This window comes from Aotus nancymaae, unplaced genomic scaffold, assembly GCF_030222135.1.
Source record: "Aotus nancymaae isolate 86718 unplaced genomic scaffold, 86718_ANA_hifiasm-v0.15.2.pri h1tg000036l, whole genome shotgun sequence".
In the NCBI taxonomy this organism is placed as follows: Eukaryota; Metazoa; Chordata; class Mammalia; order Primates; family Aotidae; genus Aotus; species Aotus nancymaae.
In genome coordinates this window covers 61,186,696-61,201,007 of record NW_026988450.1, presented here as the reverse complement: position 1 = coordinate 61,201,007, position 14,312 = coordinate 61,186,696, and the positions used below count along the sequence as shown (strand labels likewise).

Genomic DNA, 14,312 nt, shown 5'->3' with positions numbered 1-14,312 from the left:
GACAGGTTTTCACTATGTTGGCCAGGTTGGTCTCAAATTCCTGACCTCATGATCCACCCACCTCTGCCTCCCAAAGTGCTGGGATTACAGGCGTGAGCCACTGCGCCCAGCCTATCCTACATCCTGCAAAATATTAAAAACAGAAGAACTATATAACTAGTGTAGCTTAGGTTTTGATTTGTTTGTATCAGATTTGGTTTAACTTTTGAAGCGTCCTTTTCTAGTTCCTTCAGAATCTTAATCGTGTTGTGCAATGACTGTTGGGGTTTTCAGCATTCACCTTTATCAATTTTACTCTGAATATGCAAATGAGGTACTCAGGATGAAGATAGATCCTTATTAAGTAATATAATAATGATGCTGATGATGACTGTGTCAGCTCTTCTTTCACCCAGTCCTTGGTCCTGTAGCAGCATGATGAATACCTAATGAAAAAATCTTCTACAGAAGTGGCCAGTGATTTCATAGAAAAAGGAAGAAAAGAAAATGACATATTTTGTTTAAGGCAGCTTTCTCCCTCTCCTATCCTGGAAGATGGGAGAAAAACTTATGCTCCTTGGAGATGGGATGGAAAGGATCATGTGCTCTTAACCTTTTGGAATGTAAATATATCTATTAGGGGACATATTAATCTCCCATGTCTCCAGCTTTTATACCTAGAGATGTCTATAAATTTATGGACCTCATTCTTCATTGAAATGTAAACGTAAATATTCTGCACAGTCAGGTAAATTCCTCTGGAGTTTTCTGACTACTCATAGAGTTGTAAATTAACTTCTCAAATGTTACTCTTAGCCCAGGATCTCAATTTTCAGCAAATTCATTCAGAAAGCACCAACCCTGTAGAAACACAAAAATACTCACGCCTGTAATCCCAGCACTTTGGGAGGCCGAGGCGGGTGGATCACGAGGTCAAGAGATCGAGACCATCCTGGTCAACATGGTGAAACCCCGTCTATACTAAAAATACAAAAAATTAGCTGAGCATAGTGGCACGTGCCTGTAATCCCAGCTACTCAGGAGGAATGAGGCAGGAGAATTGCCTGAACCCAGGAGGCGGAGGTTGCGGTGAGCCGAGATCGCGCCATTGCACTCCAGCCTGGGTAACAAGAGTGAAACTCCGTCTCAGAAAAAAAAAAAAAAAAAAGAAACACAAAAATATTATCTCTGCATCTCAGAATGACAACATGTGGGAAGCCTCCGATTTTTTCTTGTGAGAATTTCTGAGAACTGTGCTTTTTATTGAGAAAGTAGAATATAAAAATTTAGAGCTCATCAAGCTGATTACTATATTTATACTAGCTCGATGAAGTATATTTTTAATATGGGACTATTCACTTTCTTCTAAGGTTATACAACTAAAGTAGTCTGGTTTTACTTGCAATTGACATATTTGTCACTTGGCTAGTTATTATTTTACATATTTTGTCTGAATTTTAAATTTTTGATGATATGATCTTAATAGTTACATTGATCAGTAAAGGAAAATCCAATTCTCTACTCACAACCCTTCTGACACCAGATACATATGTTTCTTCCTCACACTAACCAATTATCCAACTCTCTGGTATAGCGATAGAAAGATGTGAATCCTTTCCTTACCCATCATATGTGTCATGCTAATACGCCTATAACAAAAAGATAAGTTAACAAGAGAAAAGCATAAAAAATTTATTGAATCACAATTTTATGTGACATGGGAGCCTTCAGAAATAAAGACCCAGTAAAAACCGTCTGTTTTCATTCTGAGGTTTAGTGAAGAATGGACAATTACATAAAAGATGTAATCTATCAGTAAGAGATTGAGAGGGGTAAACACACCAAGGCCTGTTTGTTCAAATTCTTCTTGAACTCTTTATGTAGCTTTCCTTTCCAGGGTATGAGCCCTATGGAATGAGGGTCTTCAAGGGAGAAGGAAGAGTGACCTTTCTAGGTTCTGTGGTTTGCTTTGCTGGAGAGGTTTTCTGGTTTCTATGATGCACCCTGGGGAAGAATAATTCTGGCTTGTATGACTAGCTTTGGGGGACAGAAAGGAGTAAGGGGCAGGAGAACAGAAGGATCAGACAGACCTTGCTTCTGAGACCTTCTAATATCTTTTCATGCAAAGCACTCAGCATGCCAAAGTGCCAAAATATGGGGTATACTGTTCTGAGCACCAACACTTGAAACCAAGTTTTCCAATGATTCAGTTCAATTCTAACACTACTTGCAGTGTAGACCCCACACTTTAAAGGATCAATCCCATAAGAATGCCCACACTTCAGAAGCCAATTGAAAATCTGGGCCTCTTGTATTTCTGACTGACCAGCTATAAATTGGGGGTTCCCATAACTCCCTCCTTGAGTTTTATAATTTGCTAGAATGCTTACAAAACTCAGGGAAACATTTACTTACCTTTATTGGTTTATTACCAAGGATACAAATGAAGAGCCACCAAATGAAGAGGTACATAACGGAGGTCCAGAAGGGTCCCAAGTGCAGGAGCTTCTGTCTCCATGGAGTTAGGGTTTGGGGTGTATCACCCATCTAGCATGGGGAGGTGGTCATGAATCTGAAAACTCTCAGAACCCCTCTATCTAAGATTGCTATGGAGATTTTATTACATAGGCATAATTGGTAAAAGCATTGATCCTCAGTAATTGACTCAACCTTCAGACCCTCTCCCCTGCATGGAGGTGTATATATATGGCCTGGCCATGGGGATGGCGCTGAAAGTTTCAGCTCAACCCTCTAATCATATGGTTGGTTTCTCTGGAGATCAGCACCCCCATCCTCCAGGAAGCACTTCATTATAGAAACTCAGGTATGGATGGCTTATGATAAATAATAAAAACTGTACTCTCACCTTTATCAATCAAGAAATTCCAGGAGCTTTAGGAGCTCTGTGCCAGGAATCAGGGACAAAGAACAAATATATACTTTTTATTATATCACGGTATCACTAAGAATCTAATAATGCTAAATCACTTGAAGCAGACAGGAAGCTTAATACCACAAGCCATAATAATTATATAGACCATGGAGTATCATTGATAAATTTCAAAATTACAGCAAATTTTAATTTTCAAGAAAAAAAATCTCTATGGTTATTGTATGCTATGAAAATTAAATATGGTAAGGGTAATATGACTAGGAATAAATATGTAATCTTATCAAAAATAATAAAGGAAAGGAACTATGGATATAGATTTAAATCCTCCTCCTACATTTTGCCTTTAATCAATTTATATTTTTCTCCCAGGTTTTGAACTTTCACACTGTGAAGATCCTGGCATTCCACAATTTGGATACAAGATCAGTGACCAAGGCCACTTTGCTGGTAGCACTATCATTTATGGATGCAATCCAGGCTACACTCTCCATGGAAGTAGCCTTCTCAAGTGCATGACAGGGGAGAGAAGGGCGTGGGACTATCCTCTGCCTTCCTGTATTGGTAGGATACTCTTGTAGATTTTCATTGAATATTTCTGTGAAAATGTTATCAAATTCTTTGCATTCTCAAGCAATTCTCTCTGTCCTCATACAACTAACACTTTATATCAAGACACTAATGAACTCATAGCTTGAATTTGTCAAAAGAAAATTAATGGAAAATGAAAAAGTCCTTTTCATAAGTTTATCCATCATTCCCCCCATAATGTTATAGTTTGTGGGGGATAATATGGTCTCTTTGAAGTCATTTTATTTCTGATACCTTGACTTAAAATTGAACTCATTGTTAAAATATTAAGATTTTTAATCATACACATTTATGGAATTGCATTGGCCAGATTTTTTTTAATTTACAAAATTATTACCTATTGTGGGATCAAGGTGGATTAGAAAAAACAGTAACCTATACTCTTTTCTCATACATGTACAGAATAATGACCAATTGCAATATGAAAAGGAATATGAGAGTCGGTGTCATAAGTTATATTGCCTTCACGAAGCTAGAGAATGATCATTTTCTGTCTTCTTTGCATAGCTTGGGTACCATTTTATTCCTACTGTCTTGTAGATTAGTTAATGCATAGATGGGTAGGTGGGGTGGGAAGGTAGACAAATATTGAGAAGTATTGATAGAGACCTTTTTTTAAAAAAAATTTTCCATTTCTGCTCCAAAGACCAAGTAGGTGTCAGATTAGAATACTAGGACAACAAGGGAAAACAACTTTGTAGCAAAACACTAACTTTCCAGCAGGGAACAGATATGCAGTGATCCTTCAGCCTTTCTGTTTTTTATGGCATTTATAGAGGCAGAAATCCATTCTGTGTCAGGTCTATATGGATAAAATTGACTCAAATCTTTTATTTTTAGCAGCTGTATTGACGTATAACTGATATACAAAAAAACTGTACATATGTAATTTTCACAATTTGACTTACCTTTTGAGACCTTTTTTTAAAAAGTGGAATATTTCTACTGTTTTTTGATATAGTCAACATAGGAACTGCCACAAAGCTTGCTAGAATACAAATAGAAAATACGAAATTCTAGTTATTATAGGCCTTGAAACTAATTGCATAGTGATTTTGATGATATGAGACCTCTCTTGGTTTATTAAAACATTGATTTATGCAGAAAACAAACATGTTTTTATCTAACTAAAATGCAATCACAGTTCTTTCTTTTCTGAATTTTGGAAAGATTGTGAGGGTAATACCTAAAATAATAATCAAATCAAATTGTCAAAAGCTTGAGATTCTGGAATATGATCAATAATCAGCCCATTGGCATTGGTTATGAGAAAAATGTATCACTGATTAATTTTCTCTGATGTGATTATGAAATGTGTTCAGAAAAACATCAAGAGTTTAATAGCGCAATACTATAAACATAAATATTTACTTGCGATGCTGTTTTTAAAATTAAAACCACAAATACATTAAAATCATATGTATTTTTATGTGTGTTGAACCAAGAGGAAGATATTCTCTACTTTTTCGAAAGATTTTAAACAAATTGAAGGGCATTTAGTCTGAGATAAGAAGGTTTTAATTATGTTTGCAACAAATCAATGCATTTTATATCTACAAATATTCCAAATAAAAATATATTGACTTGATATTGCACAAAGATTTCATGGGTAGGAGAATATTTTTTATTAAAATTCTAATGACAGATGATCAAATAAATTTATCAGCTATAAATAGTTGGACACATGGTGAGTGATACTGAATAATTTGATGATAACGGAAGATGAAATTCTGTTTTAGATGGTGTTCTCTACTGGCAACAGTTAATAGCTTTAACACTTGGCCTATGATGATTATAATATCCTGTGCTCATTAACCTTAAATATCTATTATTACCTTAGTCAAATAAGAAAACTTTTCTTAATTATTTAGATTATTTATAGGTAATTATGTTTCTGAAACTTATTCATTGATCAAACAAAAATTAATTTTTGAGGCATCATACCTGGCAAGGATTTAACCTGTATCTCTTCTTTAAACACTATATTTTATTTTATTCTACAAACATAAGTTTTATACAGAATTTGAACTCCAGTGCTACAGCATATGACACTGGCTCCTTTGAGGTCAAAATGCCAGGTACTATTTTATAACAAAGAAATAAAAGGGGAAACAGCTATATTTAAGTTCAAGACTCAATGTACTGCAAAATACTCCAATTGACTAAAAATTAATCTATAAAGTATCAACTCTGTTCTCAAATTAAATGTATGCCCCAAATAGTGATACATCATAAATAAGTGATGAAAAATGAATTAATATAATTATGTTTGCAGATCGTCCAACAGGATTTTTGTTAAAAAAAGGAAAAACCATAAATGGTGATGACATCTTAAATACTAATATTATTTTAATTTAAAAATATCCCAAGTGTGTCATTATAAATTAGATTAATGTTGCAATAAAAAATAATATTCCCTTAGCCCTCCATGGGTGTATCAGTCAGGGTTCTTCAGAGAAACAACACCAGTAGGTTATCTCTCTTTCTCTATGTCTCTGTCTCTGTCTCTGTCTCTGTCTCTGTCTCTGTCTCTGTCTCTCTCTCCCCCTATCCTATCCGTCTATCTATCTACAGAGAGTTATTTAATTTAAGAAACGGAATCATGCAATGGTAGGGGCTGGTAAGTCCAAAATCCATAGGGCAAGTTAATAGCTTAGAAACTGAGGCAGGAGTTGCTAAAGTTTTGAGAAAGAATTTCTTTTTTTTCCCAGGAAACTTAATTGTGCTCTTCATGTCTTCAAATTTATTGAATGAGGCCTATAAGTCAACTGATTGTAGATGTTATCTTCATACCTAGATAAGTTTTTAATTAAATAACTGACACTAATGGCCCAGCGAAGTGGACACATAAAACTATCCATCACAGAGTGATGTAAAATAGTATCTAAAATTTTTGAAGCAAATTTACATACATGCAGCCTACAAATTTGAGGCATTAGATTCTTGTGTTATCAGGTCTTTTCCAAATACTGAAACTTTCCTGCTTTGCCCTTCTTTGGTTTAATAATAATAATATCAGGAATAAAAAATTTGATTCAGTTATTGAAACTAAGACAATAGCAAAGTTGTCAGAATCAAAATGGAGTCACTTGTGTTAAAAACTCTGACAAATAGAACTGGGAAGGCCATAGGTAGAGGGTTCTCATGCACAAGTGCCTGATAACAAGAACTATCACAAGAAACTCAAATGCGTAAGGCATTCCACAGTGTTTTCCATGTTTCTAGGGTTCAGAGAGGTAGAGCAATATGCTAACTAAAACACTTACTTTCTCTCTATTCCAGTAGGGAGACTTCTTTCTAGATTGTTCACTGAAATGAAATCACTTTAGTTATTATAATAGTATTATAATAGTATTAAATGGAGAAGGAATCTGCTAAAATATAAATTTTAATTATATTGCATGACAATACTTAGATTCTTAGCTTGATAATTTTTATAAAAATTAGAGACCACATTAAAGCAAAACTCAACTAGATTTTACTGAGGTATAGAATCTAATAAAAAAATGCCACTTTGACTTCTGGAAGAATAAAAGGGAAAGGGTTCAAAATGATTTAAAGGGGGAATAAAAGGACAATGAAATTTAGAAGGCCTGAGGGACTGTAGTAAAGAGTAGTTTTTCTCAGAGGTGGGGTAGCAAGATGATGAATTATTCAGGCTGCTATTCACTAGCAGTGAGCAACTTGCCATCTGTTTCCCTTTTAAAATTATCATTATTTAACAACACATCTTAAAGTGTTTGGAATCCTAACTCAGAGGTTTTGAGTGTGTCTTTTTATAATTCTTTAAGTATGTTTCTGTTTTATTGTCTTTTCTGTGATCTAACTTGAGATTCTACTATTTGATTGCATTATAATCTCTTGTTTCAATTAATACTTTAAAAGTTTATACAAATGTATACTTTAAAGAGGCAAGAAAATCAGGCTTCTTGTTAATGCAAAAAATGTATATCCATGAGAAATTTGTAGATTTTTTTGAAAGATTGGCATTAAATTGTGGCTTAAATTTTTATTATTTTTTTATCAGCTGAATGCGGAGGTCGTTTTAAAGGAGAATCATCAGGAAGAATCCTGTCTCCTGGCTATCCTTTTCCATATGACAATAATCTGCGTTGCATGTGGATGATTGAGGTAGATCCTGGAAATATTGTCAGGTAAATGAATTTCACATTCTTAACATTACTAGGGAATCTGAAGTACCCAACGAACCCCTATATAAAAATTAATATCCATTTATTTCAGCGTTTTGTTTTTGTTTTTGTTTTTTTCTTGAGGCAGAGTCTTAACCCTGTCACCCAGGCTGTAAGACAGTGGCGCAATCTTGGCTCACTGCAGCCTCTTCCTCCTGGGCTCAAACGATCTCCCCACCTCAGCCTCCTCAGTAGGTGGGACTACAGGCACATGCCACCAGGCTAGGCTAATTTTTAATTGTTTTGTAGAAACGAGGTCTCACTATGTTGCCCAAACTGGTCTCAAATTGTTGGGCTCAAGCAACTCTCCCGCCTCCCAAAGCACTGGGTTTACAAGTGTGAGCCACTAAATGGCCCATTTTGATTAATATACAGAGTTGTGCAGATTATTAACCTAGTGCATCCTCATTAACAATTAGAAGAAATAAAAATAGAAGGGGACCGAATACCATTTCCTGTTGTCCTTGTCCCTAAACATATTTGTGAAGCACCTGATCTCTGCCCCTTTAATCATGTTACATTTCCCTTTCCTGCAGAGTTCTTCACAGTTTTATTACACCTTAGAAAAGTACAGAATCATGATCTCTTAAACAACACCAATCTGACTTCCAAAGCTATCACAGACTCTCATTCCCAGCTTTACTATGCAGCTTTGGCTATAATCATCCTTGACATCTGAGCTACTTAGTGTGCATTCAATAATAAACAATAACTTTAAAACTTAAGAATTACTATTGTATAAAGTAATAATATAAATTCCATTTATACAAAACGGAATTTCAGACTGGCTTCTTGGTGGTATACTCCTATGCATTCATGGATGCAGTATGAATTGGTACATTACTTTTGCAAGGCAATGTGCAAACTCAAAATAGGCTACACTGTGTCATCCCCAGTTTATTTTTCTTTAGTCTAAGTCATGCATTGTTTTACATAAATATCAGAATTATTAAAGTTGAAAGTAGTAATATCAACAGAATTTGGGGATTTCTAAAAATTAAACATTGTTTGATATTAAATTGCAACCCGAATTTAAAGCTGTAACAATTCATGTATCAAACATCAGTGTATAGTTTGTAGAGCTGAGCATGTTGATATAACTAGATTTCTAAATTTTGCATCAAGCACAAAAAGCGTCTGATGCTACTTTTGTCTAGATTAAACTTAAAACAGAATAGATTTAATATAAAGCAGTGGTAAAAGTGTATACTGTAGAGTCAGATAACTTGAGTTTAATTTGTGACTATGCCACACTTTGGGCAATTATTTCATTTATCTAAACTCAATTTGCCACATTTGTAAAATTGAGATAAAAATTATTTCTACTTTATTGGGTAATTGTAACAATTTAAAAAATAAAATATATGTAATGCATTTTGTACAGTGCCTAATATGTAGAAGATTGTCTATAAATATCCCCTAACTTTGCCCCAGTTAAATTCATGAACACGGGAAAGAACGTATGCCTGAAGTTTCTATAATTTGCAAAGGTGATACAATAGTGTATTTAACAATATTCTAAAGAAACAAATTATGCTGCTCAAGAAAAACATATTTAGCATATATGCTGTTTACATAATTCATTTTTATCACATAGCAAAAAAGAAATATCTAGTAAAAGCCACATTGCATATTTATTTTTTATTTAAAATTAAATCATTCTTTAAAATAATTGAAGAAATATGGTTCTCCCACAGCTTGCAGTTTCTTGCTTTTGATACGGAAGCCTCACATGATATACTCCGAGTTTGGGATGGTCCACCAGAAAATGAGATGCTTTTAAAAGAAATTAGTGGATCTCTTATTCCTGAAGGAATTCATAGCACCCTCAACATAGTAACCATCCAGTTTGACACGGATTTTTATATTAGCAAATCTGGATTTGCAATTCAGTTTTCAAGTAAGTTTTTTTTTAATTATTCAATGCAAAATAAGAAGATGATGTAAATAGTCATGTTAACATTACTGTTCAAAATTTTAATCTAAAAATTTTAATGATTTTAAATATTCATGCTTTTGGTCTTACTATTTCTCTACAGTGAAGGTAAAATATATATGGGAAAAAGGTAATACAATTAACTTTGAATACTAATTGTGGGGACTTCTCTCCACTTGTAAAACCATTTATTCTTAAAGTAAATGTGGTGTTGAAATTACTCAGCTAATAAATTACATCACAGAAGCTTATAATCTGGAAATACTGTAAAAATAGATGTTTTAAAATGTGGAGTTTTGCAGATGAGGAAGGAAATGAATACTTGCTATTACAAAGAATACAATCCTATATTTTTTACTATTTTTTATTCTTTAAATATCTTAATTATATATTCACAGATATATTTAACAAAATATTTCAGACCATTTTTTAATTAAAGATTTTCTGTAACAATAATATGACAATGAAATAGCATTCCTTGTAAGTAATTACCAGTCTTCTTGTCTTGATAATTTTTTTCTTCTTTTCATGGTGCTGCTAAGTGGCTAAATATATGTTGTTCTATAAAATAAATTTTTTGCTGTTGGATACGATAAATGAAAATTGAAAACTTTTAAATGCTATATTTACTTGTCAATGCACATTATCTCTTTGAGAAAATTATCTAATAAATTTTCTATCTGTATAGTCTTAAAAAGTCCTCTTAACGGAAGTGTATCAATGTTTGTAAGATCAACTATAAGAGTGAAATCCAGTACTCTTCAAATGTGTCAAAATTCAAATTCTGGCTCCTTACTAACTGCTAATTTTGGGCACCTTACCTAGTGACCCGATACTGGGTTTTCTAATTGGCATAGGAATAAATAAGTTATTAAATATAACTCATCTCGTAAATAAGTTGTTAAGTGTAACAGAATTATGTGTGTACAGTATTTTGTATTGAGTAGATAGCTAGTACCTAATGAACTATTATTTTTACATAAACAAATGTAACATTGAAATGGCTTGAAAATAAATAATACAAATAATTTTAAAAGCATGAAGAACTTTTATCAGTGCCAACGAAATATACCGTTTTAGGTAAACAGATAATACAGTTAAACAATTGTCTTGGCCAACTTTGTTTATGGAACACAGTTATTTGACGTACACAAATGAATTGTTTTGTACTATATGGCCTAACCTCATGTGAAAGGGAGGTATAAACTGAGAAGTGGATGTTTCTAAATTTGCACTTTAAATATATATTTTGAGAAAAAGGGAATAAACTAAGAAAATAATCATTTAAAAAGTGAATATAAATGACTCCCAATTATAAAATATTTACCAATGAAATATTCTTCATATTTGCATATTCTACTCTCTACTGTTTATCTCTTCTTTTCTTTTTGAAGTGGGAAAAATTTGTTAAAGAGCTGATTAATTTTAGTTATTTCTATTGATAGTTCAGCAACAGACAATTCTTACTTTTACTTTAGGTTAGCAATACATATTGTTTTCCACTTAAATTGTTATTGTGATTAAACATCTGCATACAGTAATATGAAAAGATGTTTCAGGCTCAGTGTTTATGAATGCACAGTTTATCTGGTTAAGTGTAAACATGGTATTTTATATGCATTTCTGAGAAATTTTATTATAGATAATCTGTGAAATTAGCAGTATATTTTTATTTGTAAATCATACTAAAGTTATAGAAACAATATATGTCATACTAGAACTTTAATAACTCTGCCTTCATAAGATTTTTTTAAGATGAGTAGAAATTTGTACTACTGATCTGAACCTTAAATCCAACCTATTGAAATAAAGTTACATGGATAGTTACTATATTGTGAATGAAAATTAGCCTCTTGGTTAGAGATCTTTTCTGAAGCATGTGTTTACACAGCTTTTCAAGTGTTCCGATTTCAAATGGGAAAATATTCTTTTCATGAATGAAGTCTTGATGGGTGCCAAGAACCAACTTAAATGCTTTATAAATATAATCTCATTTAATTTTCACAAAAGCCATATAAGATACGGTTATCATTCTCATTGCCCAAAGAAATATATTAATGTGCAGAAAGTCAGTTACTTTGCTCAAAATCATACAACTAGCAGATGCCTGGAGTGGTAACTCAAACTCACATGTCTGAAAGGAGATTAATGTCATGCTTCTTTGTACATAGTAAATGCTTAGCAGCTATTATTATTATTACAGTATTATTATCCTAGATAAATGCATTAATATGCCAGAGGGAATAGAAAGCTTTCAGTTGTATATTATTAGTTGTAATGAAGTTCTACATTTTAATTTGTTTGACTTCCTGATTATAATCCCAAGGACCACGTCAAAGGCCCCATTCTGAAAAAGCAGGTGATACATGAGTGAAACAGTGAAAAGACATGAAGGAAAGCTGGAGGATATGCATGCCCATTTGAAAGGGACAGATGCCCTCTCTTGCTCTAGGCATTTTGCCCTATAGGAAGACAGGATAATTTTAAAGTGGAATTTAAAATAAGAAATTAAATCTAAAGTCATTAATCTAAATTACTCTAAAGTAGTATTAAAGAAAATGTAAATAGACTATAGGCCACTAAACCACTACTGTGGGTCAAACTTGGTTTGGGGGTTCATTTTCGCCACTTCAGTGTCTTATATAAATTTTTCTTCCCTGGATAGATCTATTTCATCCTACCCATTTATTCATATGTTCATTCATTAATTCATTCACTCATTCAGTCTAGGAGAGTCTATCAATAACAAGATATTAAACATACTTATCACCAATTAATTCTCAAATGTGTCTTTTCTTTAACTCAAACAACTTTTAATTTCACTCTCTCTCTCTCTGCTGCTGCTGCTGCTGCTGGTGTGGCTTTCCATCACCAAACCTTCTTTTTTCTTTAGTGTTACTTCTGCTCCCTTGTGTTTAAATCCTACTCATTCTTCCAGACTATGTGCCAAGATCCCCTTTCAGTAAAATATTTTCTTACTATTCTAGTTCATGCTCCTTTCAATAGTGGTATTTCTTTTTCTCAAAATAGAGATCACTATAAACAGTTTAGCAATTCATTGTTCTATAAATTTTTTTTGGTTGTTGCTTTTTGTTTTTGTTTTCATTTGAGACGAGGTCTTGCTCTGTCACCCAGGGTTCAGTGCAGTGGCACAATCACAGATCACTGCAACCTCAACCTCCTGAGCTCAAGCAGTCTTCCCACCTCAGCCTCTCAAGTAGCTGGGACTACAGGTGTGCACCACCACAATTCACTAATTTTTAATTTTTCTGTAGAGATGAGGTCTCACTATGTTGACCAGGTTGTTAATGGTATTTTAATGATAGTGCATTTGCTCCCCCAAATATATGAATATCATGAGTATCTTTATCCCTTGAAATGAATATAGAACAAAAATACTTTGTACAGAGTAATACTATAATTTATTATCCAAACTTAAGGTATTTCTGAGACTCAAACCAAGTACTAATAAAAATTTAGCTCAGCAAGAGGCACAAACCAGAATGATCATACATAATCAGGAAGTACTGTCATTTTAATAGTCAGATTTTATTTGAGTCCTCTTTCCCCCATTAGTACAATTTGATTTCCATTCTTCTTTTGAGCAAATAGCTGTTCATTGAAAATCAAAATAATTAATTAAAAAATAATGAATCAGGCAATAGTAGAACAGTCTTCACCAATGGATGCAACAGGTGATATATATTTCACCAAACTTAGTGCAAAGTTAATTTAACAGAAATGTAGGTCACAGACCAACTTTATAATCATCAAGCCACTATCAGCAGTCTTATGACTTTTATTTCATGAACCACTCATTCTTTGTAGAGTCGGTTACTTTATCTCTTGGTATTACTGTCTGAAGGCACTTTTGCTTAATCAGAGCTACTTAAGTCTGACATTGCCACTCCATGCTGTCCTATGTGCTGTCCTCATTTCTCTGCAATCAGCTTCTATATACACTGCTTAAATTTTAATTTGCCTGTTACATTCCACTTTAGTTCCCCAGGGAGGATATCATTGGGTTTCACGCTGTCATTTGCCCAAAGAATAGTTGATTTTGACAGAGCATTTACTATGCTCTTCATTCTTTGACCTCTCTGTTAAGAACCTTCCCCTGCTGGGTAACACAAAATGCTAAGGCCTATAGCTAAAATTGTTGAGAAATCTCAAGGAAATAGATCCCTTAGCCATGAGAGGTTGAAGTTCTCCAGCTTTAACCGACTGTGTGGTGCCCCTGCTTTGTTCTTCTCATCCTTATTATTGTTCCCTGCACTGCTCTTACAGTCGACTAGCCACTCACTTCTTTATCCCTCCAGCCAGAGTTTTCTCCACATTTCTACCTGGCTGATCTTTCTGAACACTGGACATCACTTCTCTGTTGAAAATTATTTAATGGCCACGAAGATCTAAACTCAAAACTTTGGCATGACATTTAAAGCCTCCACAGTATGCCCCTGCCAGCTTCACTCCTCACTATTCATTTACATAGTCTAATTAAATTGTAAATTAAATCCAGAGGTCTAATTAAATTGTCATGAAAGAACAATATTCTTGTACATTTCTGCTGCTTTGCAAACTATCCTCCATATTCCTGAAACACTTATGCCTGCATTCAAAATTTATACATATTTAGTCATTTTCCAGGGCCTAGGTCAAATGCTGCTTGTAGCAACAATGAACTACTAGACAGAATTACTTATTTCCACATATGTACTGTTCTTTC

At 33.6% G+C, this 14,312-nt stretch overlaps 1 protein-coding gene across 1 annotated transcript in view; it reads left to right on the top strand.

Annotated features, from left to right (window-relative positions):
- The window catches only part of CSMD3 (CUB and Sushi multiple domains 3), a 1,293,678-nt gene that overhangs the window by 935,845 nt on the left and 343,521 nt on the right, over positions 1–14,312 (top strand). The window contains exons 25-27 of the mRNA XM_012443291.2: positions 3,242–3,433; positions 7,488–7,614; positions 9,348–9,550. Coding sequence (XP_012298714.2) covers positions 3,242–3,433; positions 7,488–7,614; positions 9,348–9,550 — 522 coding nt within the window. The remainder of the gene's footprint in view (positions 1–3,241; positions 3,434–7,487; positions 7,615–9,347; positions 9,551–14,312) is intronic.